Source organism: Archocentrus centrarchus, chromosome 19, assembly GCF_007364275.1.
Source record: "Archocentrus centrarchus isolate MPI-CPG fArcCen1 chromosome 19, fArcCen1, whole genome shotgun sequence".
NCBI classification, from domain to species: Eukaryota; Metazoa; Chordata; class Actinopteri; order Cichliformes; family Cichlidae; genus Archocentrus; species Archocentrus centrarchus.
Genome location: NC_044364.1, coordinates 26,172,610 through 26,191,601, shown reverse-complemented (window position 1 = coordinate 26,191,601; position 18,992 = coordinate 26,172,610). Strand labels below are relative to the sequence as shown.

Below are 18,992 nucleotides of genomic sequence, written 5' to 3'. Positions count from 1 at the left end.
TCTACTTTGTGACAGGGATGTTCTTTCTTACTCAAAATGACTTGATATCATTCATGAGCCGAGGTGGGAAGTAACAACTACAAGTACTTCGTTACTGTACTTAAGTAGATTTTACAGGTACTTTAGTTGAGTATATAATTTTCTGATTTACTTTTACTCCCTTACACAAATATCTGTATTTTATACTCCTTACATTTTCAAAACAGACTCGTTACTTTACGTTTAACTCATCTGAAGGAAGTTTTTATTTCTGGTCACTGCACGCTTTCTAACATCAAACCAATCTGAGCCTAAATGGAGGAAAAATAACACATTAAGGGACAATCGTTCTGGAGTATCCAACCCCGGGTTTATCACAGAGTTAAAACCATATAATTTATGTGGGTCAATATCACCAAAAAGTGCTTTTGGGACTTCGTAAATCGTCCGGAAAAAAAAGTTTCAATTTCCCAACTAATTTCATATCCATTGTATCAAGTTGATTTTAGGCTGTTATAAATGAATGTTGGTTAAGCTCCCACACTTTTTATGAATTTACTGCAAGCAGATAAAGAATGAGCACATTGTAAAATATGTCCACCCTGTCATGGACAACGTCAAATGAAAATATATACATTTTCATAACAACGTGATTATACATTTTCAGATAGCTAGTTTGTCCTTTGCTCAATAATAGTATTTATTTGGTAAAATAAGGCTTTTGAAAATAGTGAAATAATTGCAAATTGCTTGTGTCTTCAAAGAATCTGTGATAGCTGTGTTTTCCTTTTTAAATAAAATCTCTAAAAACCGCGAACCGGTTCAGTTTTTCAAAAAATATTATTTGGCAGTGATTTGTTTATTAAGAAAACGTGAAAATCTTTTACTAACTTGTGACGATAACTTGATTATTTTCAAAAAACTGAAAAATTACAGGGTGGACAGTGAGATGACAGGGTGGAAAAAATGTGTTAAATGCTGACATGAGTAGATTTATTAAGAGCTTTCTCAACAAAAGTGAACCTTACAAAATATAAATATGAACATTCATAAGCTTTTTGCATCACAGTTAAGATTTATAATAGGGTCTAAGGTCTTCTCTGCAGCACAGTGGCGTGGTGGTTAGCACTGCTGCCTCACAGTTAGAATGACATCTAGAAGGTCTGGGTTTGATTCCACTTTGGCCTGACCTCTCTCCCACTCTGTGTGGAGTTTGCATGTTCTCTGGTGACCTGTACAGGTGTACCCTGCCTCTCGCCCTGTGTCAGCTGGGATAGGCTCCAGCCCCCCCGCGACTCTGAACAGGATAAGCAGAAGAGAATGGATGGATGGGTGGAATCTTGTAGCAACAAGGATGTTATTTAAAAAAATAAAAATCTCAACTGTACTGATGCATTTCTCCCACACCAAGTAAAGGCAGCAGGATACACCTCTCTCTCTTTTTTCCGTGCTGTCTCTGCTCCACCTGAACTCATTGCTTTAAAAAGACAATACAAAACTCACCAATGATGGACCCTTTTTAGCATTGTGTGAGCCTAATTTGAGAAAAAAAAGTTCAAAGAACTCTTAAATTATCACCATCTCATCAAAATATGTAAAAAATAAAAGTCCCAACTATACAATACAAAGTCCACCCTGTCGTGGGGTTTGGCAACAGGGTGGACATTTTTGGATTAATTTAGTATCTAAGAAGCACACGGTGGACCATCAGCTACCAAAGTTACTGGTTATTGAAGGAGACCACGTGATGTTTTCAAAATATATTTAAACTTTATGAAAACTTTTTCTATTAATCTGCTTTTTCTCTGACAGGGTGGACATGTTAAGGTTGACCACACCTAACTGCCAATATAATTACATGAAAATTAGGAAATATAAGTGTAGCTACTCACTGTAACTGCCACAGCTGTTTCAACCTCCATTGAAGAAAGACAGATTCAGGGTGCTGATGTTACTGATTTCATTAGTTGATCTCTTAAAGGGGCAATTACTCCATGATGACAGGGTGGACAGTAGTTTTAGGGACGTGCACAAAACGTTAAATAAAATAATAAAAATGGAGACCAAAAAATCAAAATGGTTTGTTTTACCCAAGAATTTGGTAAGAGTAATAAGAACATTTAAGAAGTATTTTTATTTTGTGCCATTTACTGCCTTTTTACACTGTTTGAAAGGAGCAGACCAGCGTACGGGACAGAGCAGAAACAATTACATCCAACCAAAGAAAATGGTATAAAATTAGTGAAATTCATTTTAAGAAATTGACATGTGTGTGTCAGTGTATCCACATTTGTAATAATACCTAAAATTTTCATTATTTTGAAACATGTTAACACTAATTTATTGATTCTGATGAGGACACCAAAAGGTACTTTATACTGATATTGACCCATGTATCATTTATATATAACACATCATATATATTCATGACATCATGTATAACACATCATGATGTCATGAATCACTCTACACTTTACCTCCACTGCCATCACTTTAGCCATACAGTGCATATATATTTTATTTATTACACTCTCACCAATATAATGCATACTGTGTATGCTGTGTATACCTAACCGGCTACAAATGTATATAGTGTTTTGATGTGTGTGTTTATGTGTGTATATGTGTATTGATATTGATATGTATATAATGTTTTCTATTCTATTTTATTTCATTTGTTGTATTCATCCTTTCATTTTTCTTTGTACTGAGCTGCTGTAATGTGCAAATTTCCCCGTTGTGGGATCATTAAAGTTTTATCTTATCTTATCACACTGTGCTCAAGGGTTACAAAGGGTCAGACCGAGTGCAGATGTCTGTAGGTTGTGGTCGCGATTCTTGGGTTACCTTGCTGTACTGTGGTGAAGTTACAGTAAAGCTCTGTGATGGGCTGGTGCACAGCAGCTGTGGTGTTCGTGCTCATAGTTCGATTACATCAAGTGTAGCAGAGATTAGTCTGAATTTAAGCTGATGATGCCTAGATTCAATCACCAAATTCCACCTTTATACAAATTGCATACTGTCAGTATAAAGACAGTATAAACAGTATACTGTCAATGTAGGGGGGGTGGAAATCAGCCAAGATAGCTTGTGAAATATTGGGTAACATCTTGTTGAATTCAGTTGTGTAAATCCACAAAGAGCAGTAAAACTCGGCAGCAGCTGATCACAGCCTGCACACAAAGAAAATCTGCTGGAGCCCACAACAGAAATTATTGTGAACTGTGATTCTTTACCCCACGCTGAGCCACTACAACCAATCTTAGGGCCCCCCACTTGCTGAATCCCACTGTGACCTCTAACTTGCTTTATGTGTGTATCTGTGTCAAAATCTTTTTATCAGAGTCTGATATCTGTGCCTTTTGCCTTCATTCACACTGAGGACAGACTGAAGATTTAGCTGGCTTTGCCTGAAAACAAAATATTATTCATTAAAAAGTAGGGAAATTACTGTATTTACATTTTTGAACAAAAAGGCAACTTGCCATTGCCTGTGAAATGAAATTACTAAAATTTACCATAGTGTCTAGGCAGATTTAGATGATTTTGCATCTGAACTCATGTTTCTATATTCATTAAAAAAAAAAAAAATCACCAACAAAAATGCCTTCTGAACAGTAGATTGTGCAGAGATGAACTTGTTGCTCTCATGTAACATTTTGTTGTTTCATATGAGCACAACTGAAGTGTCTCCATAGCAACTGTCAACATAACAGAGAAGAACACTAAGTGCAAGACTTGCACATCACATCATTAAAAATAGCATAATTTTGAAAGGAAAATTGATATATCAAATGATAATATATTACTCAGGATAAAATACTGATTGTATTTTAATTTATGAGAGCATCTGGCCCTCACACTGTCTGCTGAGAAAAGTTCCGGCCCTTGGACAAATGTAGTTGATGATCCCTGCTCTACAGTGTGGGTAACAGCAAACAGAGCTTTTTAAAAATTCTTAATTCTCTGCTCATGTTCTACATAACAGTGTTCAAGCTGAGCGCATTATTTCGAAGTAGAATTTAGACTGAAATGAAGTTTTTAAATTCAAATGCTTTGAATCCAGATTTAAAAAGAAAGAAAAAAAAGAAACTGCATTCTCTGATATCACTGTAACATTTTAAAAGGTTTTATTTATCTATTTGTAACCACTCTTGTACATGTTTTTCTTAATTTGTGTGTATAATGTACTCAATTTTATTTTTATAGCGCCAAATCACAGTCACCTAAAGGCACTTTTTATTGTAAGGTAAAATTCCTGCAATAATACAGAGAAAACCCAACAATTTGCTTTGAACAAGCACTTGTTGAGAGTGGGGAGGAAAAACTCCCTTCCAACAGAAAGAAATCTCAGTCAGAACCAGGCTCAGGGAGGGGCAGCCATCTGTCACAAGTTGGAGGTGAGGGGAAGGAAACGGGACAAATGACATTCTGTGGAAGAGAGTCAAAGATTAATAATAAATGATTAAATGCAGAGTGGCATATAAACACAGAGTGAAAAGAGGTGAATAAAAAATAAATAGAAAGATAAGTTTTAAGTCTAACCTTAAAAATAGGATGTCTGTCTGAATCCAAATGGGGAGCTGGTTCCACACAAGAGGCGCCTGAAAGCTGAAGGCTTTGCCTCCCATTCTACTTTTAAATACCCTTGGAACTGTTCAAGACCTTTTATGTGAGAAGGTTTTATATTCAATTTTGGATTTAACAGGGAACCAATGAAGAGAAGCCAATATGGGAGAGATATGCTCTCTCTCTCCTGTAACTGCAGCTGAAGGATTTTCAGTCTCCCCCAGAATTGTATTGGAAAAACACACAAAAAAAGAAAGAAAAAAAAAAGCCAAAATCCATATAATTTCATGCTAAACTCCAAAAATGGACCGGACAGAATTGTTGGCACCTTTTCAAAATTGTGGGTTAAAAAAACAACAACAAAAAAACTTTGTTTCAAGCATTTGATGCTTGTTTAAACTCACCTGTGGCAAGTAACAGGTGCGGGCAATATAAAAATCACACCTGAAACCAGATAAAAAGGAGAGAAGTTGACTCAGTCTTTGTATTGTGTGTGCCACATTAAGCATGGAGAACAGAAAGAGGTGAAGAGAACTGTCTGAGGACTTGAGAACCAAAGTTGTGTCTCAAGGTTACAAGTCCATCTCCAGAGATCTTGATGTTCCTTTGTCCACGGTGCGCAATATAATCAATAAGTTTATAGTCCACAGCACTGTAGATAACCTCACTGGATGTGGACGGAAGAGAAAAATTGATTAAAGGTTGCAACGCAGGATAGTCCGGATGGTGGATAAGCAGCCCCAATCAAGTTCTAAAGAAATCCAAGCTGTCCTGCAGGCTCAGGGTGCATCATTGTCAGCACGAACTATCCGTCAACATGTGAATGAAAGGAAACACTATGGCAGAAGACCCAGGAGGACCCCGCTGCTGACACAGAGACATAAAAAAGCTAGACTGCAGTTTGCCAAAATGTACATGAGTAAGCCAAAATCCTTCTGGGACAATGTCTTGTGGACAGATGAGACCAAGATGGAGCCTTTTGGTAAAGCACATCATTCTGCTGTTTACTGAAAACAGAACAAAGCCTACAAAGAAAAGAACACAGTACCTACAGTCAAATATGGTAAAGGTTCAAAGATGCCTCTGGCGTTGTATTCCTTGACTGTGTGCAAGGCATCATGAAATCTGAAGATTACCAAAGGATTTTGGGTCGCAATGTAGGGCCCAGTGTCAGAAAGCTGGGTTTGCATCCAAGGTCATGGGTCTTTGAGCAGGACAATGACGCCAAACATACTTCAAAAAGCACAAAGAAATGGATGAAAACAAAGCGCTGGAGAGTTCTGAAGTGGCCAGCAATGAGTCTGGATCTAAATTCCATTGAACACCTGTGGAGAGATCTTAAAATTGCTGTTGGGAGAAGACACCCTTCAGATATGAGAACTGTAGCAGTTTGCAAAAGAAGAGTGGTCCAGAATTCCAGTTGAGAGGTGTTATTTTTTTTTACAAAGGGTGTGCAACCAAATATTAAGTTGAGGGTGCCAGTAATTTCGTCTGGCCCATTTTTGGAGTTTTGCGCAGAATTAAATGAATGTCGGCTTTTTTTCCCTCTATTTTTTGTGTTGTTCCAATACACACAAAGGAAATAAACATGTGCATAACAAAAGATGTGTAATTGCAATAACTTTCTGGGAGAAATAGTTCATTTTCTGTAAAAATTTCAGGGGTGCCAACATTTTCGGCCATGACTGTAGAAGTTTCTAGTGGTTTCACCTCTGTTGCTTAGGTGCAATCAAAATGAAAATTGTGCATTTAGCACCTTATTATTTGTAAATATCCAGACACCCACCCCCCTCAAACATGGAATTTAAGATTTACCGCTATGAATTTTAAAAAGGCACACATGTAAAACTGAGTATACTGGGTTGCAACCAGGATTTTAGTTCTCGACCCCAAACATAAAAATAACACTTATAATTAACGGAATGAATGGTCCCTTTTGTATGATTTAAACAATTTCTATAGTTTAATGATGTCATCACGAGTGTAATCATCTGAAAATTACAGCTGCTGCGTGTTTGTTTACTTGCAGCAAACCCTCTATATGTAGTAGCCCTAAACAGACAAAACAAGCACCGTCTCAAGCAAGTAACCCCTAGGCCTGCGGACCACATCCGGCCAGAGCTTTCCTAGACTAGTAAGGAGGAAAAAAGGAAAAAGAGTTCGGATGCAAAAGCCGCTAACCGCCACCTCCGTCAAAAATGAGAAAATGATATTTACGGTATCCTTTCCATTTGCATTATACGACAATCAAATCATGTGTCATAACCCGTTAAATACCCATCTCTGACTAGTATGAATGATCAAAACGCCACTTCTCATTGCCCGCAAAAACCTCCATGTGTCTAGAACCAATCAGAATGTAAGATCAGACCATGTGACTTCAAGTATTTTCAGCACTGCGCTGAACTGAGGAGCTGGCTTTTGTTGGTGGTGATCAGATTGTAAACACAGCTGAAGGTGAGTCTATTTTAGAGGGTTTTGCATCTGAACTCTTCATATGTTCTTAAATTCATTTAAAAAAAAAAAAATCAACAAAACTGCCTTCTGGAAAGTAGATCATGTATAGATAAACTTGTTGCTCTCATTTAACATTTTATTGGTTCCCGTGCTCATGTTATCTATAATGAGAACAATTGTGCACATTTGTGGTGCTTCTATAACAACCGCCAACATAACAGAAGAACATGTAAGTGCAAGATTTGCACAGAACATCATTAAGAATTGTATAAATTTGAATTGATATATCAAATGACAGTATATTACTTAGGATACAATATTAATTTTATTTTACTTTACAGGAGCACCTGGCCCTCACACTGTCTGCAGAGAAAAAATTCTGGCCCTTGGACAAATGTAGTTGATGACACCTGCCCTATGCTCAATTAGATGTCACTAAATCTTACACACTACACCTTTAAGGGTGGCTCAGCAACAGACCTCAGAATTGGGAACTAATTGAACTTGTCCCCCATGTTGACTAGAAAGCAGTATAATAAGAAAAACTGCATGTCTTCTGCGTCTGAAGCAGTAATGTGCTCATTGCAAGGGAATATAATCTGTATCGTAGTTTGTTACTCTGACTGCAAATCTGTTTAGGAGCAGAGGGATGGAAAATGGATAAAACATTTGTCAACATTACTCGTTACAGTGACAAATATTTATAAAACTCTACATAAATTTAGGACATATACATGGAAGAAATTTAGCTTTTAATCACAATTACTTCAACTTTAACAGCCACTGAATAGTGTCAAATTTGCACCCTGAATATGTGAATTCAACTCAATTCCTATATATTTTACGTAAGAAAAAAAATTCTATATTGTATATACATAATTTAATCTTAAAATATAGATGGATATTTGGGATTAATATATTTTTCTGAAAAATAACTAACAATTAATCATTTGGGGCTCCAGGCCTCCTACAGGATTATAACATGCCCTTGGCAAAATTTACTTTCAGTGTTTCGTACTAATTTTAAAACAGGAGCCCTGCGGAGCAGGTGTCAACACTTGGCTATTTCTGATGGCTCTAGCTTGGATGCATCGATGTTGTGAATTTGGTCAAGGTTGCCGAGATTCAAACCCATTCAAGATTTTTGGTAAATGAATCTATGGTGTGAATTTGAACAACCTAGGTGAGATTGTTCTTGAGTTATCACGTTCACAAGATTTTCAGAAAACTTGACCTCTGACCATTACCTTCAGGTCAAGTTCACTGAGATTTTTAGTGAATGTATCTTTGGTGTGAATTTGAACATTCTAGGCCATTCTTCAGTTATGGTCAACGTTAAAATTTTTATGGAACAGACGCCACCAACGTCGAGGCTATGACAATACCTCAACATTGTCTTTGAGACAGCGGAGCTAAAAATTGGAGTTTTTAAAATTTGGGGAACAGGCCGGACAGCTTAGCAAATTAAATCTGAAATCTGGGTTAATCTGAATCATTCTGCTGATCATTGTTTAATACTAAAAAGAAAATCCTGAGCTCCTGTATGTTCAGGTTTTACACATGAAGTAAGCAGGAAGGCAACTGAATGACATGAAGCACCTTTCAGAGGACTGGTATTGTAAACATACCAGATGAACATTGTTCTGCACAGAGTAGACCCATCTCTCTCACACACATAATGCAAATGCATATAAAACTATCATATTCAATCCTCAATCTCATTAATGTATTGTACTTTATGACCTAGGCTTAGCTTAGGAATTCAGAAAAAACAAACAAAAAAACACAAGCACATTTGTAGCAAAATACAACTGAACAGCAATATCTTCCAGGCTACCACAGTAAAGATTAAAAGGTGGTTTTGGGGCATAATAACAGAAGGTTGAGGAAGCCTAGGAAGAGCCTTTTTTTTTGTTTTGTTTTGTTTTTAAAGAGGTAGAGTCAACACTATATCCTGTATTACACATGAAACCCCAAGGTGTGGAAACTATGATAAAAAAAAATGATTCAGTGTCAAGCTGTTTTGACTTTTCATGACAAGAGTTCTTCCCTCTTACAAGCTCAACAACCTCAGGAGTTCCTGTTAGTTCTAAATCACCTAATGAACTAGTTGCTGCAGTAAACAAACCGAAACACAGCAGCAAATCTGACTGAGAAACCAAATGACTGCATGCTCATACTTACAAATCACAAGGTAGGTTTGCCTAAAGCCATTTCCCTGCTTTACTTTCCTTTTTGACTCTAAAGGGTCAACTTCATTTACAAAATAATCTAGGCATTTTCAAACCAAAATAAAAACAAATTCACCAGCTGTGTATCTTATTTGTCTCCTCAAATGTTTTCAGAAGCAAAGTTCATTAGACTGTTTGTTTTTGTGTATAATGAAATAAGTGCATCAAACGTACTCATTCCTTTCCTTGAATCATAATTACCACACACTTTGGGGCTCCATAGGTACAAACTGCCTTTTTTCAGCCCTGTGTGTTTCTATTTCATAAGGAAATTAATGAAGGCAAGTCAGATGATATGCAAAAATTCAATGTGTGGTTGGATGACATTAAACATCACATCAAGATCCTCTGAAAGTGAAGCAGCATTTAGTGGAACATTCCTGGAGATGAGAGAAACTCATGCAAAAGTCACAGATGAACAGAAGTGAAGGTGAGGGAGCATGAACTACTTCAGAAATTATTCTTCATGCCTTTCAGAGTACAAACCCAGACCAACTGTCTTTTGGCTTTTTTTATATGTAGTTTAAACTGATGCTTTCAAAGCTTCCTTTCCCCTGCCCTTCAGGTAATGAATCAACAGTTAAAAAAACTGTCCCAGAAGCTTGAACAAACATGTCAAAGCCTCCATCATGATGTCCAACTTTTGCTCCACCTGGCTGCAGTGCAGTTGGGCTGAAGTGGTAATATTGGCTATTACAGTATGGTGCTTGCACCCTGCCTTTTACAGTAGGGACAGACTGGTATTGCCACACCAGCCAACTTCAGAACGGAGAATTCATTCCCAGCTTTGTTTCAAACTGCAGCTTCTGTCTCTTCTGGTATCGAACTCGCACCCTTTAAAGAGCAGAGAGGACAAATCAGAGCTCATGATCACCACAGAAAAATCTGCTGTGTTTTTCTGGTTTAGCAGTCTAACCCTTCCCTGCTCTGTGGAGGATGAGAGAAAAATGAAGTCTGATCTGATATCTAAAAAAGTCCTTAATAACCACCACATATGCTTTTCCTTCTCCCCTTCTTGTTTCTGACATTTGTACAGAATCACATTTTCTACCAATTTTATTCTATCCCTCTTTTCCAACACTACTCATCTATCTGCAACAGCTTCTTTTATTTCATACCGTATCTCGTGTAGCTTCACCACTTCATTGACCACAACCACCAGCAGGGGGGAGAGTGAGACCAACAGCCAGGCCTCCAGCGGTATGTCAGCCAGTTTAAAGCACAGCACGCTGCTCTGGTCACGCCACAACTGGTAATCCACTGTGGCCTGAACAACTTGGCTGAGCAGTCTGGTGAGAAGTACAGAGAAAGGAATCACACATAAGGACTCAAAAACTAAGGCAATCCCAAATGCGTTTATTATAATGTATAAATGACTAAAACAGTGAAGTATCATAAGACAGAATCTTATGGTGCTTATCCCTGCATCCTACATACTGACAACTGTAAGGTAAACAGTAAAACTACAGTACTGTGTAAAAGTTTTGAGCCACACTCATTTTATTATATTTTGCTTTAGAGAATACATTTGCTGCTTTTTCACTCATTTTTAGACCAGTCCTTGTAACTGATCACTTTCAGAGGAATATTTTGTTTGTTAATTCACTTAACAGTCATCAAAGCATAAAAACGGACACCTAACTCAAGTGATGAACCAGTGTTGTGTCTACATAGACAACTCAGCAAATAACCCATTTTAACTCTTTAGGTACTTTATCATGTAATCCTGCCGCACAACACTCACCTCCAGATAGCTGACAATGAACCAGCTAAACAACAACAGCTGGTTAAAGGCTAACTTTATGCTAGGTGTTAAGCTCAAGTGTCCTTTAAAAAAAATAAATAAATAAAAAATCATCATATGAGTTTCAACAAAAATGTTTGATCCACTTCAAAGAAAGCTTCACTAACAATCAGACAGAATTGAGCGTCACTGTCTCATCGACCCATATCAGACTCCTTTCACAAAGATTTAAATCCTCCTCCAGAGTAAATAAATGTGGGTGCTTCTCACCTGGCATTTTGACAGTTCAGATAAACAATGGACTGACAGTGTTCCCAGACAGCAAAAGATTCCGGGACTGATCTGGTCCAGAACACACAAGCAGTAGTAGAAATTTGCCAGGTGGCCACAGTGGTTCGAGGGTACAGGCTACTTGAATTGGGAGGGGTAAGAAAACAGAATTCAGTTGACTACAATCTGCAATCTAGTGACATCTAAAATAGGAAAAAAAAATCTGGAAAAAAAAAATCCAGCAAAGACCTGAAACAGCATCTGAGAAATGCAACTTGCTCTTCAGCTGATCCATATATGGTTTGCTGGAGAAATGGTTTCCATGGAAGAGTGGCTGCTAAAAAGCCAGTCTTAAGGAAGAGAAACAAAGGAAGAATGCTGAGGTATGCCAAATTACACAAGACTTGTAATGAAATATCAGTGACAGAGGAGGTCAGCAGTGTCTACAGCCATCTGAAAAACACGGGGGAGGTTCTGTCATGGTAATGGGCTGCATTTCAGTCGGTTGTGTTGGGAATCTTTAAATGCATACAAGTGTCATCACATTTTTATTTACCATGCAGTAACACCAGGAAAGCATCTGATTGGCAACATCTTCATTTTTTAGCATGACAATGATTGTACCCTACCAATACAGTGAAAGCATACCTAGATAGAAAAATACACAGTGGATCCTGAACCTCAACATTAATGAAGCATAATGGGAAAAAAAGGCAGCCAACATCCAAAGAAGAGCTTTAGAATGTACTTCAAGAAGTCTAGAGAACTACTGCCTAAGACTACTCAGAGCAGTTACAAGAAAGCTTGCCTAAGAAAGTTCAGGTTGGTCATCCCAAATATTGACTTTCAAGCTTGTTATACTTGTACAAACTCTGTTTTTGCCTTATCCACTGTATTGCATATGCATATTATGTTTGCATATGTTTCAATAAACTGCTGCACTTATTTTCCTAGAAAATAGGTGCAACAGTTTTATATTTTAAAACCTTAAAAAATGAGGCATGGCTGAAGACTTTTGCATTGTACTGCATGCATTTCAGGGTTCTCTAACACACATGGTCACATTGCTGCAACATTTGATTCTAGCTTTGCAACAAATAACACTGCATTCACTTTGAAAGTCACCATAAAAATTATGGAACAGTAATGAAATCAAATTGCATGGATAAACAGATGAAATCAAGCACCAATCTGTTAATTTTAACCCTGTCATAAGCACAGTATCTAATGCTAAATGTACCAGTATTTATACAGCAATTTTCTAGTCTTAGTAATCACTAAAAGGGGGGCGGCTTGAATCAAGCCTTGCTGTTTGCAAAGATAGTGCTAATGACTGGGCTACAGCATTATCCAGAGGACATAATTACTTACAGCACGGGTACAGTGACACACCACCAGGTATTGCTGAACGGGCTCTTTTTCCACAAAGGCTGAGAACGGTGGACATAGCTCAGGGAGATCACCACTGTAAAATGAGAAAACAACAAAAACAGAAGGTTGATTTTAAGAAAGAAAAAAGAAAACAGAAGGGAGTTTGACTGTTGTTAAAACTGAGCCGTCAAAAACAATCCCTACATTTAAAATTATGTTCGTTTTTTGAATTACTTCTAAGCCTCTGAAAATGGGAAACTATGTATAAAAATGACCTCAACAACTAAACCCCTAGAATTAACAGTCTGCACTTCAATCACAGCTTGGTTGGTTGATTTAAAAGAGGCAAAATTACAAAAATTCTGTCCTTGTCCAAATAACTATGGCCTAAACTATAAAACTATTCAATAATGCAATATTCTTTAAAGCACAGAATGTGAGAGCAAAGTGAATCTCTTTCAATTTCTGTTGGTCGGACAAAACGGAGAATTTGATGTCACTTTGAGCTGTGTTTTCCACTCTTTTAGCCCAGTGGCCAACCAGTGTTTAATGCTGAATAGTGGGACTACGAAGAAGTTTAAAACAAAAAAGTTTAAAGCCAGGGTAATGCTATGATTTTAAACTGTTTTAATGCCAGGTTCACTTAAATTACGGGAGGACAAATCCAGAAGGAAATGTTTTTGCACTGTTAAAGGCTACATTCATTTCTCTTCATGCTGCTGAAACTGGTTTCATATTGCCGTATCTAACTCTGTTGAAATAAATTCATATATCTGAAATGGATAAACTGAGAACAATGGGCAAATAATATGAAATTAAAATTAAAATTTATTACTATGAGTCTTAAACGCAGCATCTACAAATTTAATACCTATAGCTTAATTTAATTAAATAGCAAAATTATGGGAATTATAAGATGTTTTAAGACTTATTTTCTTTATTTAAATTTCAGACTTTTTAGGAAATCAGTGGGAACCCTGTGCATATGTATAAAGGAGCTCCCACCTGTGTGCAAGACAAGAAACCCTGCCATGACTTTCTGAGTCATCAGCAGGCCATTGGATAGCTCAGAGAACCATTTAGGTGCCTCAGGTGAAATTCTGCAAACACATGGAAATATATTTGTTTAATACATGCTGCTGACTTTTTCTTCATCATTGCTAAACTAGCTCCTGGGATGTGTTGTAATTAATGTAAGCAGTAAGTTTATGAGTGGCACAGCTGTTGCAGGTTACCGCTATACCTACCTCTTTGTAAATATACTGCAGGAGTCATTGGCATTGTTTGAGGTCAGGTTGCAGCCTGACGAATTGCTGAGACAGACTGCCTGTAGGCTGAACCCAAAGGCCAACAGATAGGCACACACAGTCAGGCCGAACTTCAATAAGAAACAGCCCAGGAAGTAATTCTGAGTCTGGTTAAACAGGTTGACAAAGACATACACAAAGTCAAGGTCTTTTGATTTATCCATTTTCTTCTGCTAATCCATCCATATTCCTGTGGCTGATCTGGTAACTTAGCTGTTCCTTTTCAAATCACTTTATCAGCTAATGTTACAAAATAGGCATAGAGTGTGGCTAGCTAGAATGGCTAGCTTTAACCAAGCTATGCAACATATATTTTGCACTGGTAGCTTCATCATATCCAAGTCAACTTTGTTGTCATGTGACTGATACCGAGGTAAACAGTACATGAACTAATACAACATAATAGTGCAGAACATTCTTGCGCATGTCTTACTGTTTTGCCAGGTGCAAGCTCAAACACGTCATGCAAGTATGAGCTGTGTGCAAATACAAACAGCACAATGTCCACTGCAGTTCTCTTTATGGCTGCATGTGTAACTAATACATTTTCTGAGGTTAGCCCTTTTAAACGAGATTTTTTTTAAAGGCTTCAATTGGAAATAGATATACAGTGTGTAAACAATAAAACTCTGGATAATATTAGATAAATATACTATATTCTTCATACTTGCTTTTGTAACATAGTTTCCAGTGATACTACCTTCTTTGGGATTGCGTCCAGGTTCTTCCCTGTGGCAACAGTCATGACTGAATTATCAGGAGGCTTTCCCAAAAGTGACACACTGCCAACGGAAAACAAATCATGACACAACAAATTAACTATGAATTACTAGTTTTTTGATTTTTTTTCATATGTATAGTATGTATGTACCTTAGCAGAGGGCAGCTGAAGCACGACACCCAGAGGATGTCAGTGGTGTTCATGGGAGGAGGAAGCTGAGCTAGACAGGCTAAGAACTGTAACAGTAGAAACACTTCATATAGTTACATGATGCCATAAATGTCTCTATGCTAAAGAGAAATAGAAAAATGTTTTATGCAGTGTAAACAGAAATATGCTCAGAATTTATGAATCGTCCTTTGTCACCTGGATGATGACCAGACTGAGCTGACACTGCAGCAGGAAGAGGAAGCATTTGCGAATGCCGTAGGTTGTGTGCCGTGCCTGCAACACATTCACCCAAAGGTAGATGCATTAATAAATGTATGGTTACTCCTACCCAGTAATTACTCTTCAACTTACTGAGTACATGAAGGCCTGTGTGCATCTAACCTGTTCTATGAGCTTGACCATGCTCACACTCTCTCCTTGGTGGAAGGTAACAGAGCAGCCCATACTGTTGAGCTGTCCAGACAGTCTCAGAGGAGACAGTCCTTCGGCCTCTCCGTTAAATCCTCCCCCAGTGGCATAGCCAAATGTCTCCCACGAACACTGAGATGGATACAGAGGGTCCAGAGCAATGCTGTGAAGCCAAGAGGTTCCAAATTCAGATGCCTAATCTGGATTATACAGTAGTTTGATGTTAAGCATTCAAGCCCATTCAGTGTTCAATGTTGCTACTTTGTGATTATACATTACTGAATATTGATGTTAAAATAATGTACACTAACAACATATTTTTAAAAATGTTTACAAGTGCATTAAACAAATCAAAAACTGAAATCTATCATTTACTAAAGTACCTTAATTCAATACTTTTGAATTTGGTAGCAGCGAGGTTTGTCCATATGGCACGTTCTCCCAACTTTGCATAAGATTTCTAAAACTGTTAAGAATCACCTCCTTAATGGAAACACTTCTTAAGCCACTTTGGCTTTACTCCAATTTGGCCAGGCACCTGCCTCCATGAAGAATCCTTGTGGTTTGAAATGTATTTAATTTTACAGTTACTAAGGCCACTGTGTTCCCCAGAATCCATCAACACTTGAGATACGGTTTTATACATTTGTCCTCATCTCTGCGTTGCTGCTTTTTTATTGCTGTGAGTCATTTGTTGTGATATCAAATGCAAATTTTGTGATTTAACTAACACACACACACACACACACACACACACACACACACACACACACACACACACACACACACACACACACACACACACACACACACACACACACAAACAAAAGGTGCTCAGCTGAAGCAAACAGCCTGTTTTTTTAATTTATTTGGGTAGTCTCTGTTCTGCTCTGCAGCCTCAGTGAGCCCAGAGCAGAACAAGGACTACAGCAGCCAGCTGCAGCCGGTGATAGTTGAGTTGCATCTGTCCATGGGATTAGAAACTTATTATTCCTATGTTATTTAGTAAGAGTGTACATATTCACCCATGTGTGCAAATACATTTTAAAACAGGTTTAGGGATTAATATGAGTGTACCTAAGGTCACTCTGCAGGAATAGACGGCTATTGCGGAAATTGGCAGCGCTCCCCAGACAGCACGCAACCTCCCTGTTTTCCTGCATGATCGTGATCATCTCACACATGGCTGAAAGAAAGCGATACAGGAAAATGGATCATTGGTTTAGTTTATTATACTTTAACCTAAAGAAGTAAAATAGATTAAGTAGTAAAGGATTGGACATCTTGAAAAAAAGTGTACAGAATAAAACATATAAAGGTAAGACTCACTTTCAGGTGTGCAGTCAGTGAAGAGTGGCACCAAAAGAGGCACATTATCAATGTTCTTCAAATGAGGACGAACTTGGTGGATCCCACGAGGTAACTTGGCCTTTACAAGATATATGGAAGCAATACATAATTTCAAAACAAGAGACACTGAGCTAACTTGAAAACACACGCTCATGCTTTTTCAAAGATATCAGTAGTTTCACTGGTCTTGATTAAGAGATAATTACCCTGTTGCAGTCCTCCAGAAAGCTGGGCACATCACTGTCTGTGGGATGGAAACTGGCCAGGTCAGAGTGGGCTTCCTCTTCTGGTAGCAGGGGACCTTCTGCTTCATCCCGAGAATCTTTGTTACACAAGAGACAGAGTAAACATGGCTTTTACAGATTTCCAGTTCTTTAACCCTTTATGACAGACGGGAGCGCCCACACTCCCATTGCATATCTATATTTAAATGCTGGTAGAACTGCAACCAAATAAGATAGAGGGATAACCGGAGGAGTTACACTCACATAAGTCCACTTATATACAAGGGCTGCAACGATTCATTGAGTAACTGGAATAACGCGATTATAAAAAAATCCTCAATGCAAAGTTTTTGCTTCGATACTTTGTTTAAACTCTGTAGCGCTCACTTCAGAGCTTAAAGTGCAAGCATTTCACCCAAATTTGGAACTAAAAATAGACCTGTAATAGAACCTTATCAAGTAGCACATGTTAATAAAAAAGTATTACAATATTTTACAGCACACCTCAGTTTTTGTTAAAAAAAGACTGATGAGATAACAGCAGCACTGAAGATGAAGCCGTCACAGATTAACACAGATCTGCGCACGTGAAGCAAAAAGCAAGGAGGCAGAGATATCACCGAGACAGTGAGCTCAACTGGAGTCAAAGATCAAAGTCTTTCTAGCATCCAAACCAGGAGCGTTTGTTACTGTAATTACCATTAAAACCTTTACTGGGAAAAAACTGACAGGAAACCTTCATCAAACCACCTGATCAACAAGCTCCAATATGAAGAACAATGAACTTTGTAGCAGCTCCATCCACTGTCATTTCTTTTACACAGTGAAAAATCTACAGTAAAGCAATAGAAGTTAAAATAAAATATTCAGATGAACTGTTAACTTAGTTTAAATCAGGCAGCTTGCTGAAGGCTGACAGCAGCTGTCCCACTTTCTATCACAGTCATCCCTGCAGCAAGCAGCGGTGAGTCCAAAGGATATCATGGGGTGTATGAGACCATATTTATTTCAAGGCTTTAGTAACATTATTTTACAGATACAGCTATGTTTTTTCCCCCATTATTGTCTTTTTATCCATCTATGATTGGCTTATCTTATCAACAACCATATCAGTCCAAATTAAAGATAAGAAAAAAGAAGAGAAAAAACTTAGAGCTATCACTCTCATCCACATGCACGACTTCTGTCTCTCTGACTCTCACTTAGATTCACATCCACACACATCCTTGAGATAGCAATGCACACACACACACACACACACACACACACACACACACACACACACACACACACACACACACACACACAGGTACACAGACCGTAGCACACACATACCAAATGAAGCACCCATTTTCTTTTCTCTCTCTCTGAAACACACATGGCAATACAAATACACAGCAGTACTCAGAGTCACACACACACACGGAGGCCTCCTCACACACAAACACAGACAGCAGGTCTGAGTTTCGCACAGCAACATGAGCAACAAACAGATACAAACACAGAACGACAAACATTTATGAATTTTCTCTCTAGAGATTATTGTTACCTATTTTTAGCCTAACTTTAAATGGAGGCGTCTCTCCTTTAAATCTGCTTTCAGCTTAATATCTGCGCTTGAAAGTTTACACTAAAATCATTTTACATCACCAGTTATTTTGAAGTTTCACCCTCTTTTTTTTTTTTTTTTTAAATCGGAGCCCCTTTTCTGCACCCAGTGTCGTCAGTCATTTTGTCAGTCTGTCCAAACTGCAACAACAAAAACAATGTTAACAAGGTACCAGCATTTATATTTTCTCTTTTTTAGGGATTTTATATTTTATTACAAAAAACTCTTTCTCTCTTTGTCTCTTTATTTCTTCATTTCTTATATTCTCTTTTTTTGTCTTTTATGTTTTATTACAAAAATCTCTTTATCTCTTGAGGCTTTTAAAGGGTTTTTAGTTGCTTTTATGGATTTCTGAAGTGAAGATTCTTATAAAAGAACCATATAACCATAAGCTATTACTCTTGTCAACTTCTACCAGGAGTGCTATGTCTTTACGCGCATTTGACCAACCTCTCTATACCGGGAGGACATTGGTAAAAGACAAATGGCCAGTTCACTTCAGAAAAACCAAAGGCCCTCTAAACCTAAAAACCCCATGAACAGGTATTTTCAGTGGGTTGGCCAGTATCCCACCTGGACTC

General features: G+C 37.8%; 1 protein-coding gene across 2 annotated transcripts in view; it reads right to left on the bottom strand.

Moving 5' to 3' along the window:
• Nucleotides 1-6,525: 6,525 nt before the first annotated feature.
• The window catches only part of tmem94 (transmembrane protein 94), a 69,906-nt gene continuing 57,439 nt past the window's right edge, over nt 6,526-18,992 (bottom strand). Inside the window, exons 22-33 of one of the 2 annotated variants that reach the window (XM_030754949.1) lie at nt 16,785-16,900; nt 16,558-16,657; nt 16,306-16,414; nt 15,202-15,391; nt 15,016-15,093; nt 14,800-14,885; nt 14,629-14,710; nt 13,869-14,035; nt 13,627-13,721; nt 12,622-12,715; nt 10,355-10,525; nt 6,526-10,070 (exon numbers count right to left, since the gene is read on the bottom strand). In XM_030754949.1, the coding sequence (XP_030610809.1) occupies nt 9,998-10,070; nt 10,355-10,525; nt 12,622-12,715; nt 13,627-13,721; nt 13,869-14,035; nt 14,629-14,710; nt 14,800-14,885; nt 15,016-15,093; nt 15,202-15,391; nt 16,306-16,414; nt 16,558-16,657; nt 16,785-16,900 (1,361 nt within the window). In that variant the 3' untranslated portion in view covers nt 6,526-9,997. The remainder of the gene's footprint in view (nt 10,071-10,354; nt 10,526-12,621; nt 12,716-13,626; nt 13,722-13,868; nt 14,036-14,628; nt 14,711-14,799; nt 14,886-15,015; nt 15,094-15,201; nt 15,392-16,305; nt 16,415-16,557; nt 16,658-16,784; nt 16,901-18,992) is intronic. The other variant, XM_030754948.1, reaches the window with a different exon arrangement.